Source organism: Galeopterus variegatus, unplaced genomic scaffold, assembly GCF_000696425.1.
Source record: "Galeopterus variegatus unplaced genomic scaffold, G_variegatus-3.0.2 Scaffold52, whole genome shotgun sequence".
NCBI classification, from domain to species: domain Eukaryota; kingdom Metazoa; phylum Chordata; class Mammalia; order Dermoptera; family Cynocephalidae; genus Galeopterus; species Galeopterus variegatus.
This window is the reverse complement of record NW_007726163.1, coordinates 1,131,768-1,151,999: the sequence shown is the minus strand read 5'-3', so window position 1 is coordinate 1,151,999 and position 20,232 is coordinate 1,131,768. Positions and strand designations below refer to the sequence as shown.

Below are 20,232 nucleotides of genomic sequence, written 5' to 3'. Positions count from 1 at the left end.
GGAATCAATAGAAAAAAATCAGCAAAATCAAAAGCTAGTTCTTTGAAAATATCAATAAAATTGATAAACCAGTAGCCAGGCTAACCAATGGGGAAAAAAGAGAAGACACAAATTACAAATATCAGAAATGAAAGAAGGGTGATCACTACTGATCCCATAGATATTAAAAGGACAATAAACTTAAACGAAGTGGGTCAATTTCTTTAAAGACACAAACTACCAAAATTCACACAAGAAAAAATAGATAATCTGAATAAGCTTATATCTATTAAAGAAATTGAGTCACCAAAGCCAGATAAGATAAGGATGCTTGCTACAGGAAAATAAAATTACAGACCAATATCTCTGATGAACATAGGTGTAAAAATTCTCAACAGAATAATAGCAAATTGAATTCAACAGCACATGAAATGGATTATGCACCGATATAAAATGGGATTTATCCCTGTGATGCAAAGGTGGTTCAACATATACAAATTAATAAATATACCACATTAAACAAAATGAAGGAGAAATTCATATGATCATCTCAATTGATGCCAAAAAAGCATTTGACAAAGTTCAACATCCTTTCATGATAAAAATTTTCAAGAAGTTTGGTATAGAAGGGAGGTACTTAAACCTAATAAAGGCCATATATAGGAACCCTACAGCTAACATGATATTCAATGGCAAAAAGTTGAAAGCTTTTCCTCTAAGATTGGGAACAAGAGAAGTGTGCCCACTCTCATCACTTCTATTCAACATAGTACTGGAATTCCAAGCCAGAGCGCTTAGGCAAGAGAAAGAAATAAAAGGCATCCTAAAAGGAAAGGAAGGAGTTAAATTGTCTCTGTTTGCAGATGACATTATTTTGCATATAGAAAACCCTAAAGACTTCACCAAAAAACTTTTAGAACTCATAAACAAATACAGTAAAGTTGCAGGATACAAAATGAGCATACAAAAATCAATTTTGTTTCTATATGCTAATAATGAATTATCTGAAAAAAAGAAAAAATTTCATTTACAATAGCATTAAAAAAAATAATAATAAAAAAATACCATGGGATCTCATTTATATGTGGTATCTTAAAAAGTTGAACACATAGAAACGAAGAGAATGATTGCCAGGGGCTGGGGAGTGAAGGAAATAGGAAAATGTTGGTCAAAGGGTACAAACTTTCAGTTATAAGATGATTAAGTTCTGGGGATCTAGTGTACAGCATGGTATATAGTTGATAATACTGTTTTATATACTTGAAATTTGCTGAGTAGGTCTTAAATGAAAAAAAGAAAGAAAGAAAGAATCAAACCAATAATTAATAACCTTCCAAATATGAAAGTGCCAGGATCAGATGGTTTCATTAGTGAATTCTACCAAACATTTAATGAAGTTGTACCAATTCTCTATGATCTTTTCCAGAAAATAGAAGCAGAAGGAACATTTCCTGACTCATTCTATGAGGCCAGCATTACCCTATTACCAAAACCAGATAAAGACATTTATAGTTTCCAAAAAAAAAAAAGAAAGAAAACTATAGACCAATACCTCTTCTGAACATAAATGCAAAAATCCTCAAGAGAATATTAGGAAATCAAATGCAACAATGTGTAGAATGAATTATACACCACAACCAAGTGAGATTTGTTCCAGGTATGCAAGGCTGGTTCAACATTTGAAAATTAATATAATCCATCACATCAAGAGGCCAAAGAAAAAATCATATGGTCATGTCAGTGGATGTAGAAAACATATTTGATGAAATATAACACCCATTCATATAAAAACTCTCAGGAACTAGGAATAGAGAGGAACTTCCTCAACCTGGTAAAGAAGAGCTATGAAAAACCTACAGCTAACATCATGCTTAATGGTGAGAAACTGAATGCTCTCCCCCTAAGATAAAGAATAAGGCAAGGATGTCCTCTGTCCTCATTCCTAGTCAATATCGTACTGGAATTTCTATTTTTATAGCTAGTGCAATAAGACAAGAAAAGGAATTTAGAGATATACAGATTGGGAAGGAAGAAATAAAGCTATCTTTGTTTGCAAATGAAATGATTGTCTATTTGGGAAATCTCAAAGAATCTACAACAACAAAAAGTCTTGAAATTAGTAAAGCAATTATAGCAATATTTCAGGATATAAGGTAAATATGCTAGTGTCAATTTCTTTCCTATTTAGCAGTAATGAAAAATTGGAATTTAAAATTAAACACTTTACATTAGAAGCAGGGTGTATTTTGGAAGGTAAGTAAATACTGATTACTTAGCAGTGAAAGATTTTAAGAGTAATAGTGAAATGAAACTCAATATACAGATTGTATTGCCTTGATTAAAGACATCTATTTCAACAACCATCATATTGAAATGTGACTGAAAGTGAATAAGATGTATAGTAGAAACTGGCTGTGCTGTGCAGTATTTTTAGTTACATCTTTATTGTTTTAAGACATTTCTTAAAACTAGAAATACTATAGTGTTTCCTTTGTCAGGAAATGTTTTTGTGTCTGCTTAGAATGTGCTCTTGCTATCTTGTGTTTGGAAAACAGAGGTGTTAAAAGAATTCATGCTAAACTTCCAAAAGCTGCCAGCTGTCTTGGCCTGTTATCTGAACTCTGGCAAGAGAAGAGATAAGTCAAAGACAAAGAGATCTAGGAAGTAGTGGAAATGTGAAGGATAATTCCTCTTTTGTTGTGTTCAGACCTCTTAATGGTGAGTAGCTAGCATGTCTTATTACTACATTCTTAACCTTGGTCAGCAAGGCCATCCATGGTAGAGAGAAACTATATATTAACTTACATAATTAGAGCAACATCCAACTGTCACAGTGAGCTATCAGAAGTCATGCTAAAGACAAAAAAAGCAAACATTTGAACAGAAAGTGAATAGCAACTCTGAAAGTTGAAAATAGACTCAAAGGATCACCTTAGATCTAGGATTCTCAAACTTTGGCATGCATAAGAATCACCTGGAGGATTTATTAAAACACAGACCGCCACCCTCGAGTTACTGATTCAGTAGATCTGGGGTGAGATCTGAGAATTTGTATTTCTGACATGTTCCCAGGTAGTGCTGATGCTGCTGGTCCTGGGACCACATTGTCAGAACCACTGCTTTAGATCTTCATCAGTAAACACTAATGAGGAAAACCAGTAGAAACTATCTGTTGTGTGTCTGAATTTCTAGGAAGTGTCTTTAACTCTTGTTTTAAATTGACATCTTATTATTTATAACTTTGAGTACGCTTATTGCTGTTTGGGCTGCTTGTGTATTGTTAATAACTTAGTAATTAGAGCCTGGGTTCTTTGCTACATAATGAGAACAGTGCCATCTAGAGGCTTTAGTCCTGAGGGCCACCATAGAGCCAGAGGAAGCTGTGGTTTCTTGAGGGGGTGGAAGGACGATTCGTTATCAAGGATTGACAACCTGCTAGGTTATTATGTGTGGTGCTACAGGGATATATATACAAAAAGAGATAGAAATGCTAATCTTTACCTTTTAGATTAGTAACTGTCCATCTGTGTTCTGAGTAGCCCAAAAGTTCTGTGAAGGCTGAGAGGGGCTCAGGGCCTCACCAGCCCCGCCCCCATTCAACCATAACAGCTCTGCTTTCATTTTTCACACATTGGCAGTTATATTTGCAAATAAGTAGATTGCTTTGGATAGGAAGGACAGATATAATTTTTGCTTTGGTTGGGCAGGACAGATATAGTTTTTACCACCCAAGATTATTGTCCTAAGGTACAGGTTTTCTAATCTGCAAAATATTTTGTGAAAAATATGTAATCATTGAGACAAAGGACATAAGCTATAACCACTCATCAAATATTGAAGGTATGTTTTGCTTCATATCAGCACATGTTAAAATTATCAATAGTTGGAAATAATATTCTAGTTGTACCACATTTTCACAATCATAAATTGAATTTAATTGGGAGAATAGATGTTTACCAATGTCAGAAGGAGTTGATTAAAGAAAAAGTTTGTCAGAAGAAAATTTGAGGAATTAGAAATATAAACTGTTTTCTGACTTTTATTTACTATATAGAGTCACCTTACTTGATGGAAATTCATTATCAACTATTTCAAGTCATTTGTTGAAAAAATATGAAATTGAAGCCAGAGATCATATGATCATCCTGGCTTAGCTTGATGAAGTTTTTTTTTCTTTTTCTTTCTTTTTTTTTCTTTTGGTGGCTGGCCCGTATGGCCCTGTAACCTTGGTATTATTTTTTTTTTTTTTTTTTTTTTTTAAAAGATGACCGGTAAGGGGATCTTAACCCTTGACCTGGTGTTGTCAGCACCACGCTCAGCCAGTGAGCGAACCGGCCATCCCTATGTGGGATCCGAACCCGGGGCCTTGGTGTTATTAGCACCGCACTCTACCGAGTGAGCCACGGGCCGGCCCTAACCTTGGTATTATAAGGTTGTTCTCCAGCCAACTGAGCTAACTGTCCAGTCCCTCATACTGGTTTGTTTAGCTTTAGCAGATAAAAAGTTTACCTAAAAAAATTACACAGTCTTGCGATTAATGACGATTTGAGGTCATACCTATCCAAAGAAGCAATAAACCACTCCCACTGCAGTCCTCTAAACAGAAAGAGAGAGAGAAAAACCAGTAGAGCTTTCTCTCTTGCCTGGACCCAGAATGACAGAGGAACATGAAGGTAAGATGGAGTGACTGGATGAGACCAAGGCCAGGATATTAGTCAATCAAGTCTCAGGGCTCATAGCCACTGGAAATGAAAGCAAATAAATCTCTAGGTCAGAAGAATAAGAAAACCAAAGGGCAGAGCAAGAGAAGAAGTTAGGAATCAAGCAAATTGTTAGGATCCCAGGGCAACGGAAGGACTAGGGAGAGTCAGCGTGGCAGTTAACGTCCTGTAACACAGACCATATCGGGCTGCTCCTCTCTTTGCAATCCCTAGATATCCTCTCGCTGCTCACAGAGTGGAGTCCACAGTCCTTGGTGTGATGTTCAGCATCCTACTTGATTAGTTGCAACCTTCCTTTCTAACCTTAATTGTTCCACCCCTTCCTAGAACCACAAATAACCACAGGACTCATGACTGTTTCCAAAGTAACACCTCACAGTTTTATGCCTTTTGCTTTTGTTGTTTGCTAAGTGTATAACATTATGTTGTCCTTGCTGAATCTCTCTCTCATGTTTCCCATATTTCTCCAGTTGAAGTCCTCAGCAGATCATTGGTTTTAGTCAAATGAAAGACATAATTTGATGACTCTGGTTTTCACCATCTGTTTGGAGAATAATTAAGATTTACTTTATAAGACATGTGCTTGGGGTTTTCAGCATTTAAAATTTTTTTTTTAAGTAAGATAGCAGTTTTAAATGGAATGCCTATCTACTATCCCCTCACCATGTTGCATACTTTAAAAGATAACTGAGTTGCACCAATGTTTAGATAGAGGGAGCTTACAGAATACTTAGGAAGCTAGGGACAAATGAAGCCTAAACTGTGGGAATGTGTTTTCACATCAGCTTGTTAAACTCGGGGCACAGTTGTAAAAGGAAGGCCTTTGGATTGGTGAATTAAATAAACATAAAGAATTAGAGACACAGTTCTCTTCCAACTGCTTCACTGATATTTAGCGTGAAACCAGACAAAGTCCTCTGGGGCTTGTGTATTCCATGTGGGTAATAAAGAAGCGAACGGTGGTTTTCCCTATGAAATAGATGTAAGATATCTAGGAAAAGCATGTCAAAGCATTCTTATTTTTTTTTTAATTTTTTTATTTTGAGAAATTATTAAAATCATGGAAAAGTACGTACAATTAATATTACCATCCAAGATTCTGTTACTCACAATTGACAGTTAAAACTGCCATTATTACTACAATATTTTTTGTTAACAAAATAAATGAAATAAAACAATACAGAAAAAGTAACATTTTTTGTGTCCCATCTGTAGTTCTGCTATCATGAATTTTGAGTAAATACTTCATGTCTCTTTTCATATCTTTAGTTATATATTTGTAAATGAACAACATATGATATTGTCTGTGTGCTTTTAAAAATTTACCTGAGGAATAAACTGCTCAAAGCATTTTTTAAAATGTACTTTAAAAAGTACTGTTTTTAACCTTTTAATATCTACATGCAGGTTCTTTAATTAAAGTTATTAGTAAGAAATAGCTTTGGAATAATGATGGGGGACAGGATGGAAGAGTTTAGTAGTTGAGAAAATACTGATGTGAGATGGAGAGTTACTGTCTGTGGACTCAGTCCTAGCAAAAGGCTCATGTAAGCATTAACCTCTAGTTTTGTCAGTTCTGTGGTCGTAGATGACTTGTAAATATTGTTCGTGTGAAAATATATAGGTAAAGTTTTATAATCAACGTGTATCTAGATATATATCTGTATATATAGTTAAAATTATATAATTACATTTAGACTTATGTTTACATTCAAATATGTAGTTAAATTTATATGTTATGGTTATGTGCATGCAGTGAGGAATATTATCTAGTTATCTTGGGTAGCTTTGAGAAGGGTACTAGTACTTTCTATGAATCCAAAGAGTTATTATCTTTCTATTATGATCCAGTGAACCCCTGTTCTTTTCAAGCAAATGTTTGAGATGCTTACTTCAGCATTATATAATTGTGTTTTTATTTATGTCTGTTTCCTCTTACTAGACTGTGATCTCCTTGAAGACAAGATAGTTATATCTATATTTTCAATATTACAAGGGCCAATTAGTCACTGTTTTCTGTCACAGTAGTCAATTTAGTTCACATAAAATGGAAGAAAATAATAGTTATCAGATTTATCTTTGTCCTGAGACTATAAAGGATGCATAATATTTTGATCCAAAATTTACAAAAATTTTAATAACTGAAGCAATGAGTTTGAACAATTTACTTTGAAAAGTAAGTGTGAAGTACTGATATTAGTTAATTCCTCTACAAACTACTTAGGAACAGGTTATATGTACCTTTTGAAGTGAACTCTAGGTTGATAGGTGAACTGTGAAATGAATTCCAGTAGAGATGTGCCTAAGAAATAGGCTCAGGTTCTAAGAAGGAATTGTCAGTATCATATTCAGGACCGTTTATTGATAACGATATGGTGAATTGGATTACCATCTCTCAATTCAGGCAGTTCTCTCTTCAGAAATAGATTATGTTTCAAATGTGCTCAGTTTATTGTAACTTGAAGTATATTTTCCCTTTAAAAAGAATGGTGTAAATAATTTCTGCATTATCATTCTTCTGATTTTGATAGAAATGAATGTAATTTTTTACTGCATTTTATGGAAAGTTAATGATTACTAGCATTTTTCCAGAATATATTAAAATAATAATAGGAATGAAAGTATATAGTCAAGTATAGAGTTCTTTCATTTTTACTGAAAGATAACGTCCAGATAGCACATTTTAAATTTTCTAACGTTGACTATTTATAGGAACTACTTTCCCCATTAATCTCATTACTTAAGCAAACACTAACAGGTAGTGTGTTTATCTTGAAAATCTACTGAGTGGTTCCCAGAGGTAAAGCCAGATCTACTTCTGAAATATTCACCTGAATACTTATCTGAATTATAATGTTCATTAAATTTCATCTGAAATGTAATGTTTTAGGACCTTATTTCTTGTGTCAGTGAAGTTTTAAAATGTTTATTGCATTTAGTTCAGTTTTTTTGTTTGCTCTAACCATGTAAATGTTCTTGGTATACAAGGGGTCTTCAAAACGTTAATGGAAAAATTCACATTATCTTTTCATTCCGTTTCTCCACGAACTTTTTGAAATACCCATGTATGTTTTGGGGAGGATTTAAATGACAGGAATTGAAATAATAGCAATAATAGCTTTCCTTTATTAAACAGTTTATTCCAGACACTTAAGCAACATCCCTAGGAGGCCAGCATTATTATCTTTATCTTATGTATGAGGAGACTGAAACCTAGGTTAAAGGATTTGCCCAAGTCACACAGTTAGGAAGGTACTAAGCTGGGATTTAGACCCAGATTGATCTTATCTCCATTGCCTGATCTTTGTACTATACCATGCTATCCCAATGAAAGGAAGGCTTAACTTTTTTTAATTGAAGCGTATTGATTATACACATTTGTGGGGTACAGAGATGAATATCAGTACATATATACAATATGTTATGATCAAATCAGGGTAATTAGCACATTCATCGTTATAAAACTTAGTCATTTCCTTGTGATGAGGACATTCAGTCTTCTCTCTTCAAGCCATTTAATAACGTGCAGTAAATTATTATTAATTATAGATGCCTAGCTTGACTATACACCCATAGAACTTATTTTTTCTATCTAGGTGTTTTATGTTCGGTAACCAACGTCTCCCTATCCCTCCCCCATCCCCCATTCCTGCCTCTAGTAACCACAGGTGTGCTCTCTCCTTCTGTGTATTTTGCAAAAGAACTCAGTTTGCAAATATTATAAGATTTTTGTTGTTGAATATGAGAGAATCATATGATCACTTTTGAGTAGAGTGATTAGTGAAGATATATTGAGAGTAGCTGAGTATAAACTATTCAAACCTAAATATAATATCCAACAAGTAAAATGTCTATTTGGAGACATTAGGAGCCCTACTAAAGTCAGATTTCTAGATTCTGTCTTTTCCCAATTCTTTTTTATGCTGAACTTCCTTGTTGAACGGAGAGTGAATTATAGGCTGGCCTGGGAAGAAGGGTTAGGGCAGAACATGTCTTACCTAGAGGTTAGTAGGACCACAAAAATAGGGAAGTGAGGTTTGTTGATTCAGTAAAAAGCTGTGCAGTAACTGTATGCAAGACTTTGGTGAAGAGAGATAAGCAAGATATATATTGTAAACTAGAAGTGAATTAGTAGTATGGTGTGATAAACAGGATGTTGTGGAAACTGAAGAAAGGCTACCTTACTCCCCACATATTGAATCATACAGAAAGGCTCCTCAGTGGAGATAACACCCGTTGCAAGTTTGGAGGATGAATAGGACTTCAGACTAACAAGGGGATATGATGAATACTGAAGGAAAAAAAGACAACATGTTCAGACAATACTGAAGAACAGTCCTTCATAATGAGTTTTGAATGAGCCATACTGATTATAGTTTGCATCAATATCTTGCAAGAGTCATAAGAGCAAGAAATGTAGTATTCCAGTGATTCAAATTTAGGAAGCAATTGACTATCTTGTGATATTTTGAAATATTACACTCTGTCATTGGGGTTGTGTATATGTTCATAGGGAAAACCTATTGAAGTTTTCTGTACACATGGAATATTAGAGCTGGCAGCATCCTCAGAGAGCATCTAGTTAGCTCATGTTTCACTCAGCAATCATATTTACTATGTCTTAGTCGCAGAGGACACAGAGATGAAAAGAGGGACCTTGCTTGTAAGGAACTCATGGCCTAAGAGAGGAAATAAACACATAAACAGACATTATACAAGAATGATAAAGTGCTATAATAAAAGATTCAAGTACTGTTTAAGCACAGAGGAGGGCTCATTCATTTGTTTTAAGGATTATCTAGGTAAAGTTTTAATTAGATCTTGAAGAATCCAGAAAACAGTTTATTTGTGAAAGGAAGGATATTTCAGGTCAGGACTGTGCTGGTTAAAAGGAACAGTTTTACAACATTTCTAATTAAGTTTTTCAATCTAAATTCTTTGAGCAAAGATTATCTAAAATAATGAAGCAGCATCATGGACTTGCTTAGCTTTCTATTAATAATGTAAGTTAATTTAAACCAGTGGTTCTCAGTGTGTGGTCCTGGGACCAGTTCATCAATATCACTGGGAAAATTAGAAATGCAAGTCCTCGGGCCTCAACAGAGACCTACTGAAATCAGAAACTCTGGTGATGGGTCCCAGCAATCTGTTTCAACAAGCCATTCAGGGGATTCTGATACATGCTAAAGTTTGAGAACTACTGACCTAAGCTAACAGTAGTTCCTGGAATGAATAGTTGGAAGTTCATGGGCTTTGAGAACAAAGAAACCTGGATTTGAATCTCGCCTCTCCCACTGAATAGGTCTGTGACTGTCAGTCTGTTACCTAAAGTCTATGAAGCATTGAGATTTTTGCCTATAAAACAAAGATGATAATACTTCCTTCCCAGTATCGTTGTGAGGGTTAATCGACATAATTTGAGTGCCTAATAATGTAACCAGCACACTGTAGGCTTTTGATAAATGGTAAGTACTACTATCATTATCATTATTTTTAAGATGTTTTTACAATGAAGTGATTACGTTCACTTATTGAACTAAACAGTGTTCATATTTTTATTTTTAGATCCAAATGCTCAAGAAATTAAAGATATTTATGGACTGTGTGGTCAAATAGAACACAAACTGGCTTTCCTGAGAACTCATGTGCCAAAGGAAATGAAGCTTGTGCTCATCGGCCATTCAATAGGTTGCTATATTTCTCTTCAAATGTTGAAGCGTACCCCTGAGCTCCCAGTAAGTATACCTTAAGAGGTGACAGGGAGTGCTTGAATATGCACGTGCACAAACCCCTTCAACTTTCCTTTGCTCTTTTTTCTCTTGATTAATTGATAAATAGAACAGAGAGTGGAATACTTGATAGATGCCTTTATCCTTATCTCCATATTACTGTGGGCCTTTGTGAGTATATGTTTATGAAATTCTCATCATGTTGTAAATAATAATGCTGAGGGAGATAGAAATTTTCCAAATGAATGTCTTTGAATCTAGGGTTGTCTGGAGTTCTTATGTTACATATAACTTGCTGTCTTTTATAAAGGAATATTTAAGAGCAGTCACCAGCTAAGACCTAGACAAGTATCTGTCTTTATTTCAGTAAAGACAAATCTGTCTTTATTTTTGCAAATGTTCATGTGTTTGTTCCGTTCAGGAGGAATAAAATTTATCATCATCATCGTTGATAGACAAACATTTGTCTGTGGAACACTAAATCTTTATTTAGTCACAAGTCGTAAGTCTGGATCTTTATGTGTTCTATAGCTTAGCAGCCTTTTTGAGAAATTCATTCATTCACAAACACTTATTGGTTGTCACTATGTGCCAGATATTAAGTGAGACACCAGAGACACAAAGACCTATTTAAAGTGCCCAGGAAAACAGATGAACTACAAGTGACTTAAAACAAAAACTTGTACTTTCCTAACATATACCATTGAAATGGCCTATTGAATGATGCAGTTCACAAGATAACTTATTCCTTCATTCAACAAACATATTAAGGATTTGCCATGTGTCAGGCACTATGTTACTCTTTGAGGACATCCCAGTGTATAAGACAGTCTTTGAGGTAAGACAGCCTCGAGTCTAACAGAGGAGAAAGACTCTAGTTGTGATAACTGCTGTCATGTATAAGTACAAGGTGTGTGGGAGCATGAGGAGAGCTGTTTAGCCTAGTAATCTGAAGGCAAGACCGGAAGTGACTCCTTCACGGCTTCTTTCTGCCCTAGGGTGTTCACTTGATAAAATATCTCCAGTGGGTCTTGGGGCTCACTAGGAATTTGCTCCTTTTCCTGCCAGCTTAACATGCTTACTTCTTATGCATAATTGCCTTCCCTGGCTATGGTTTTTAATACCACGTGGAAGTTTTTCATTTTCTCTTATTGGGTATGAGAAAATGTAGTTTTCATTTCTAAGTGTAAATTCAGTAAATTCAAGATTGCTCATGCACCGTGTTATTGCTTCTACTCTTGTTGGTTTTTTTCCCTATATAAGACTTCTTAATCAGAAAGCAGGCTTATATTTTTGCTTTTAGCATTTTGTGTGGGTTCTAATCTTTTTTATGCCTTTGGAATCTCTACTAGAACCATATTATGTGGTTACATCTTTACAGTGTCCAGCCTTGACTTTTAGTGGTTCTACTTACACAGTTGCTGCTTTAGAACCAATACACCTAGGTTCAGGTACTGGCTGTCATTTTTTTCAGTGTGATCTCGGACAACTTAGTGAGTTGTTTTTCCAATGAAGTGATTACTTTCATGTACTGAATTAAACAGTGTTCATATTTTTATTTTTAGATCCAAATGCTCAAGAAATTAAGTAAATTTATGAACTGTGTGGTCAAATAGAACACAAACTGGCTTTCCTGAGAATTCATGTGCCAAAGGAAATGGAGCTTTTGCTCATCGACCATTCAGTAGGATGATGAGCACAAGAAATTTTGAATATAGTTATATTCAAAAATATAAACCTCAGTTTCCTCATCTGTAAAATGGGATAATAATATGTTCTCCAAAGATTTTTGTGAGGAATTATGTAAAGTATTAAAAATGATACCTGGAATTTAAAAGTTTCATATAAGTATAAGCTATTATTATTAATATGGAAATGACAATAGAATCTTTGGCTCAGTCATTAGGTTAACCACTGTATTAGTTATCTACTGCTATATATAAGATTGCCCCATAACTTAGCAATATAGGGTGATACACATTTATTCTCTCACAGTTTCTGGTCAGAAATCTGGCTACAGCTTAGCTGGGTCCTATTATTCAGGGTCTCTCATAAGACTGTCATCAAGGGGTCTTCCAGGGCTGTGGTTTCATCTGAAGATGTGACTTGAGAAGGATCTGCTTCCAAGTTCGCTCACCTGGTTGCTGGAGGCCACCCTCAGTTCCATAACATGCTGGCCTCCCTCGCCTGCTTCATTAGAGCAAGCCTGGGAGAAGAGCCAGAGAGAGAGTCTGTGGGCAAGATGGAAGTCACAGGCTGTAATCTAATTACAGAAGTGACATCCCATCACTTTGCTGTATTCTTTTTGTTAGAAGCAAGCTACTAGATCCAGCCTGTACTCAGGGGTAAAGAATTACATAAGGGCATGAATACTAGGAGATAAGGGTCACTGGGAGCCATGTCAGAGCTGCCTACCCCACCACTCTAGAGTTAGGATTTCACTTGTCTGGTGTAAAATCAAGTATGTGGATATAAGGATATATGTATATAAATTAAAATAATGAATTTATTTTCTAGTGTAGACAGTTACTTGGTCCTGTCAAAATGTAGTATACTGTGTGATATGAAATATAATTTTTGGTTATTAATTTTGCAGGTGTTTTAAAAGCTTTAAAAACACTTTAAAAATTACTTCCATATTTGAAATAATAGCATTACTATTCTATAAATATAGGGAAGAAAATATTCATTTCTGAGTTTTTCACTGTCTATTAACTTTTTCACAGATATGTCCTTTTGGTTTTTATTTGTTTGTTTGCTCCAAATCCATTCTGCATATAATGTATGGCTTCTCTAGTGTTTTTGTGAAAACAGTTGTTCGACACATTAATGTCTGTTAGGAAAGAAGTACAATGCATCTTAAGATTAATGTATCTTCTCCTAGCTTCTTCAGCTTCTTACCTTCCTGATTAGTGCCCTTCTTTCAGGTGTTCTTGTCCTTACAGGAACAGTGGTAAAAAGGGGGAAAAAAAAGATAAAACATGAGTTTAACCTAGTCTGTTTGTGAAAACATAACTCTTACTGTGATTATTGAGTTTTCAGAGACATGTGAAACTGTGCTTTTATCTTCTCAAAAAGGGTGTATTCTAGAAAACAATGTGTGCAATAAATTGTCCATAAAGGAGCAGTGAACATCTGTATGAGTTTATTAGTCAAAAGTTTATCTGGTTTCAATTAACTACATTGTTGAAATCCCCTCCCCCACCCATTAAATACCTGGGCCAGATAATATTGGTGGTGTGATCCCTGCTGAAGTGCTGAAAGTTTAGTGTCTCTGGGCTACTCTAAGACAACACAGTGCCTGTATGTCTGAAGTTAGCATGATATCCTCCATTTAAGATGCATTTGACAATCAAATAAGTTTGTGTAAGCCAGTGTTGCAATCCCTGACCGTTTTGCCAAAAATAAGTTAGCTGTTATGTTTTATAACATATGAAGTGTGATAATAAGAAACTTGTGTTTCCATCTCTGCTGTTATTCTTACCAGAATATTTGACTCCCATAACATTTTGAGGACATATGTGTAGTTTAGTAGCTGGTTTATTTGGCTTATTTTGGTTCAGTTCTTCACAATATTTTTGTAGCTAATCATAGACAACTATGGTCTTAAGTAATTTTAAGAGGCTTATTGCATGTATCAGATATATTGTCTGACCTATATTTTATTATATTGAAAAAAAAATTGCCTCTTCTAAAAATCTGGTATTTAAATTTTTTTACTTGTTTTTTTAAGCAAGTTTGACACATAGAACTATGGAAATTCTTCAGATATTTTAACAGTAATGTCCGGAACAGAGAATTTAAAAAGAAGCTTGAGAAAATAGGTAATTGGAAGACTATTAAATAGTAGCTATTATGACTTATAATAATAAATGCAATTGTTTTTAGACCCATAGGATCTTAGGACTGAGATGGGCTTTAGAGACAATCTAGTCCCATCTTTCATTTTATAGGTGAGAAGTGAGAGAAAGTACCTCGCCAGGATTCAGCCTTGGCTTTTTCTGAATTCTGGTGTAAGGTACACTTATGTTAGCTGTGGGTATAGAGAGAGTCCAAGAAGGTATCTGATGGCTCTTTCAAACTTTGAATGGTATCATATCCAAAGAGCCTACAGATATTACTGTACGCCCCAATAGTATGCATGACTAGATTCATGTGACTCATTATATTATAGCTTAAGGAGAAGGAGACCTTGTGAATACTCTAGCAATTGGTGGGGGACAGGTGACACGGAAACAAAAAAGTAGTCTAATCACCACTACCTAGTATCTTCTTTCTTTAACCATCAATCCTCTGTATGCTAAAAATGTGCCATCTGATTCTTACCTGGGCTCTGCACTGACTCGTAGGGTGAACGTCAAGTAATTTAACTTTGATTTTCTTCTTAGAATTTATATAGCATTTAATGATAACACTTCCTCCCCTTCCACAGATATCAGATCCATCACAGACAATTTTTTATATTATTTGGCCTTTCTTGGGGAAAATGCACAATAACAGAAAGATTCCTTTGTCTGTCTGGTTGGCAAAAGTATCCTCTCTAAGTGAAATTTCCAGATTACTTAAACTTACTTCTTTAAGCACAAACTATTTTATCCAATTAGATGACAATTTGTCTAAATGTATTATTGTATGCCTTCTTCAACAATGCATATTGATTATAGAGGAATTTTTTCTTAGTGATTCATGGGCAGTGATGTTAACAGTATCATTTTGATAGTGTTATGCTAGAATATAATGTAGTCAAAGGTATTTTGTCTATGTCCTGAAATTTCTTGTGATAGTGCCTTTTTTTCTTTTCTTATCTTTTCTTTTGATTTCTCCTGTCTCTCTATTTTATATTTTTTCTATATTCTTTCTTAGTATTAGGTACCGTTTCCCTTCCCTACTTCTAATTTATTGCCACAGATTTGCTATGGGTGGAAAAAACAGATAATCATGTTATAATTTATCTCAGTAAGAATGAACAAGTCCTAAATAAAGGTACAAGAGTAAAACTGACAAAATTAAGTGCATGTGTGTTGTTATCACTCAGAGCCTTTTTATTTCTTTTGGGATCCCGAGAAAGAGTGTTTTGGGTGTTTTAGACACTCAAAATTTTAGCAACTCAAAATAAATCACAACTATAGCTGGGAAGCTTGAAAAGCTTTACTGAAAGAGTTAGAATAGCATATTAGATCATATATATGTTGATTCAGGAGTACATTTTGTCTTTATTAGGGGAAAAAATAAATTTAAATATTCCTCCAACAATGAGGTTATTTAGACTGTGGTGCACTTACACTATTCTGCTGAACTTTCATGTTTGCAGTCAAAGTTAGACATGCTTGTAAAAAACATTCATGTAACATCACTAAGTTGTGCTCAATAGTTGAGATAATCTGGAGGGAGGGAGAAGAATAGGAGATAATTCATTTGTCATAGTAACTGTTGTCAGAGTCCTGTCCCTAGATTAAGTGATGAGAAATGGAAGGCAATATGAGGTTGTACTGTAAGACTCTTAATGCTTTGAGGGGAGAGGTGTCTTCTAGCCAGAAAGGTCAGAAAAAGCTTCATGGGAGAGCTTTTCCAAACAAATACTTTACAAGAGTATTTGAACAGGGCTACTGAAGGATGAGTAGTGGTGTTACTATGCATTCTAAGCAGTGGGAATATGAAAAAAGAATGGTTTTTGTCACTGGGTACATGAAGAGAGCAGTCGGTGGTCTGATTGGGTTGCAATATAGTTTGCATGAAGGGAACAGTAAGATATGAGAACCCAGGCTGACAGAGGTGGATCTGACCTTCCTAGCTAGCTAGAGGTGAAGTCTATTTCCCTTCCCCTTAGAGTTTAGGCTGCACATGTAACTTGCTTTCCAATGGGATGCAATGGAAGTGATGTTCTGATACTTCCAAGCCCTGACCTTAAGGAGACTGGGAGCTTCTATTTTCCCCCTCTTGGCCAGCTGCCATGTAAGTAGTCCAACAACCCTGAGACCACCATGCTGTGAGAAAGTCCAAGCTGGTCACATAGGAGGATCATGAGGCACCAGACATATGAGTGAAACCTTGGACCTTGCAGCCCATCCCATCCACCACTGAATGCAGCCAAGTGAGTGACCCCAGCCAATGCCACATGGAGCAGAAGAACCATTCAACTGAGCCCTTTTTAAATTCCTAACCCACAGGATCATGAGAAAGAATAATGGAGGTTTTAAACCATACATTTGGGGATGATTTGTGACATAGCATTAGATAACTGAACCAAGGTAACAGAGTTAGTTGAGTGTAACATAGGTGGAAGAGGATGAGAACTTCAGGCTTCTGGTATTAGTAATTGGAGGATCTTTGATGACCTTGAGGAAAACATTTTTAGTGAAATATAGGGAAAAGGAGGTTACAAGAAATTAGGTGACAGATGGATAGTGATTCAGGAATTGGCCAGGGAAGGGAAGAAGCTGGTCAAGGGAATATTTTTTTTCCTCTTAGTGGGAGAGAATTTAACGTATGTTGAGGGGAATAGCCCATAAAGAGGTGTTGAAAATGGAAGGGAAGTAGGAACGTTTGTTGGAACATGTCTCCTTTTATCTGTCTTTTTAGCCTGCACAGTTGAAAACTAGGAAAATTGATTTTTTTCTTAATCTTTGTGTCCTTGCAAAAGTGCATCCCCCCAAGGCAATGGGGAGAATATACATAACTTATACTTTTTTCTTCATTTTAGTCTAAAAACCTGAATCAATTTTTTAAATTGATGTTATTGTCATTACTAACCATAATCATGCCTAACATTCATTTGAAATTTACAGAACATGTTCACATGTAGCAAGATCATTTAACACCTAATTTTTCCCATCTTACAAATGAGACTGAAGTTCCAAGTAGTTATATCTCTAACCCATATGTCAATCAGCTAGTAAGTGGCAGAAGTAGGACTCTGTGTCCTGTTTTCTAACTTTCTCATTATGTGCTTTCCAGATGAGTTAATTAGAAAGGTTATGATTATAGATGGTTAGAGTTACTTTCACAAACCAGCAAAACCTATTTGGCCTAAACTTAAGATTTCTATTATTATTTCTTTAATACTTGAGTTCTTCATATGTGCAAGGAGGGTTTTAGTGGGAAGCAAATGAATACTTTTGGGAGGTTCAAAGAGAATTGGGAGAAATGAGAGCATATGTGAATGTTCTGGAGCATCGGCGATAAAGGGTGTTGGTGTTGAGTCTTGGGCCAAAGGCAGAAATTGAACCGAGAAGACTGAATCAGAATCCTAGAACTGAACTGGGGACAGAAGGAGATAGAGCGTGAAGGAAACTGGAGGATTCTACAAACATAGTGCACAGTAGTTCGACAGTTGTCTCCATGTGATCCAATAATAAACCCTGGTGTATGAAAACCACAGGGGGTCAGGCAGTCAACTAACAACTGTGATTTGGGAAAGACTATCCACTTCAGAATACAATAAATCTACTCTGAGAAAAGTTTGTATATGAATATGATGAAATGCTCTTTTTCCTGATCACTTATGCATGTATTTAAATGCAAGTATATTTGTCTGTTTATGTGTATGCGCACACACGTTCGTTATCTTTTCTGAATTACTCAGCAGAATACCTTACTGCAAACTAGACACATGGAAAGTTTCAACTTTTCAACTTCAGCCATTTTTTTAGTTATGTGCATGTTTTTTAAAATCCTGAAATTGCTTTCAAAGTGGAAAAATTGTGTGGGCTTTTTTCATCCTTTCATAACTCAAAAACTATTTAATATATTTTTCTCAAACTTTGCAAAAAAAAAAAAAAAATCACCTTGGGCTGAAACCAAGCATGGAAAGTTTCACCACAAAGGGCTAATTTTTTGGAAAGCTGCAAGAAAATGAAAACAGGGATTTATAGTAGAACATTCATCATGCATGTTAATACTTAGTACTTTATCTAATACATTTCATCTGAGAATTTCTGAACACTTTTCAGATTTAAATATTGAGCCATTTTAATATTTGTATATCTTGATATACTGTCAGATATAGAAAATTTTCCTTATGCTCTCAAATATTCAATATCTTGAGAGTTAATGAGATGTGTTTAAAGGGACAGGTAGGGGAAATGAAGTGAAGTAACTACTGGCCAGAGAAAGCCATACACTCACTGCCTAACACATTTTATCACCACCTTTTCCTGGCCCAGAAGTAGTGGTAAGTAGAATACAATAGATGGCATTAGGCACTTATTCAAATATCTAAGCCAGTATTTTTCAAAGTAGTATCAGCATCCCTTGGGATCTTTTTAGAAATGCAAATTCCTGGACTCCATGTAGCCCTACTGAATCAGAAGCTCTAGGGCTGGGGCCCACTAATCAGTGATTTAACCATCACTGCCGGTGATTCTGATGCATGCCCAAGTTTGAAAACCACCAACCTAAGCTTTCTAAGAGCTTGGAACATAGAACACATTGAAATGCCGTGGACAATTAAGTCTGTCCTTATTGTTTCTGTGACATGTCAGCTCTGTCTTCTCATATCATCTTGTGGAAGCAGGAAGAATACAAATCAAGTTCCCTCCCTAAAGGAAAGGTCTGTTTTTCTGCATTAATGTGCTCTAGCTCTTTACACCTATGACTTGTCCACAAGCACAGAGACCGCCTTGGGTAAAGGTGCTGATATTCAGCTTGCTAGGGGTAACAGCACTACCAAGATCTATTTTCTCGTTTCCTTGAGTTATCAAGGTCAAACCTGGGATAGGACTATATTTTTCATTCTTATTTTCTTGAAATCTTAAGTTCCAGGATTTAAGTGGCAAGGTATCAGAGGTCTGTCAGTGGAAGTTGATTTAAGTCCTGCTCTTTTGTGTGCAAGCTCTTAATCTTATGCTTTGCAGCAACCCTCTGCAATCCAGCAAATGCCAGTGTCTATATTTTTGTGTCTTCAAGCACTGGAGTAGTTGTGCATGTAGAACTGTAACAAATTTTGAGAAAATTTTCCTTGTGAGGGGAAGCTACCAGTCTGTCATATGTGGAACTTATGCCCCAGTGTGTTGTAAGGATTGGAAATTTAGGCATAGCCTAAGGGAATTTGAGGAGTTTGAAGGTATGTCTAGCTGCAACCTGTCTCAGTAAAACATATAGCTATATAAGCTACATTTGCTATATAAGCTATATGTTTATATATAATATAGAATATAATGAAGAGTATAGCTATATAAGCTAATATAGAGGGAAAGTAAAGCTAATATAGAAGGAAAGGAAAAAGCAATAGGCATATTTTTTAATTGATAATTTAAAATTTTATTATGAAAAATTTCAAACAGAAATTAAAATAATGTATAATAAATCTCTGAGTACTCATTATCCAGATTAATATAGCTACTAATATTTTGTTACCTTTACCTCACTTTTTTTCTTAAATATTTTCAGGTAAATTGTGGTCCTCATGATATTTCACCCTTAAATATTTCATTGTGCATCTTGAACAAAGGACATTTTCTTATATAACTACCATGTCATTATCACACCTACCAAAATCATTGGTGATTCTTTCATCATCTAATATGAGGGTACTTCAAAAAGTTCATAGAAAAATAGAATTGAAAGATAATACAAATCTTTCTGTGATCTTTTGGAAATACCCTCACACAGTTCATATTTCAAATTTTCTTTGTCCCCAAAATGTGTTTTTATAATTGGTTTGCAAGATCCTTCTTTAAATTGAAGGTTTTTTCTAATTATGAAAGTTAATATATTTGCAAATTTTAGGAAGGCAGAAAAAAAGTTTAAAAAGTAAAGGTGTATTTAAAGATTGGTAAAAAGTAGTGTCCAGAGAGACTTAACAT

General features: G+C 35.2%; 1 protein-coding gene across 2 annotated transcripts in view; it reads left to right on the top strand.

Annotated features, from left to right (window-relative positions):
- Positions 1-20,232, top strand: part of LOC103590961 (chromosome unknown open reading frame, human C2orf43) — a 114,055-nt gene that overhangs the window by 16,425 nt on the left and 77,398 nt on the right. For both annotated transcript variants that reach the window (XM_008573325.1, XM_008573333.1), the window contains exon 3: positions 10,266-10,435. In XM_008573325.1, coding sequence (XP_008571547.1) covers positions 10,266-10,435 — 170 coding nt within the window. The remainder of the gene's footprint in view (positions 1-10,265; positions 10,436-20,232) is intronic.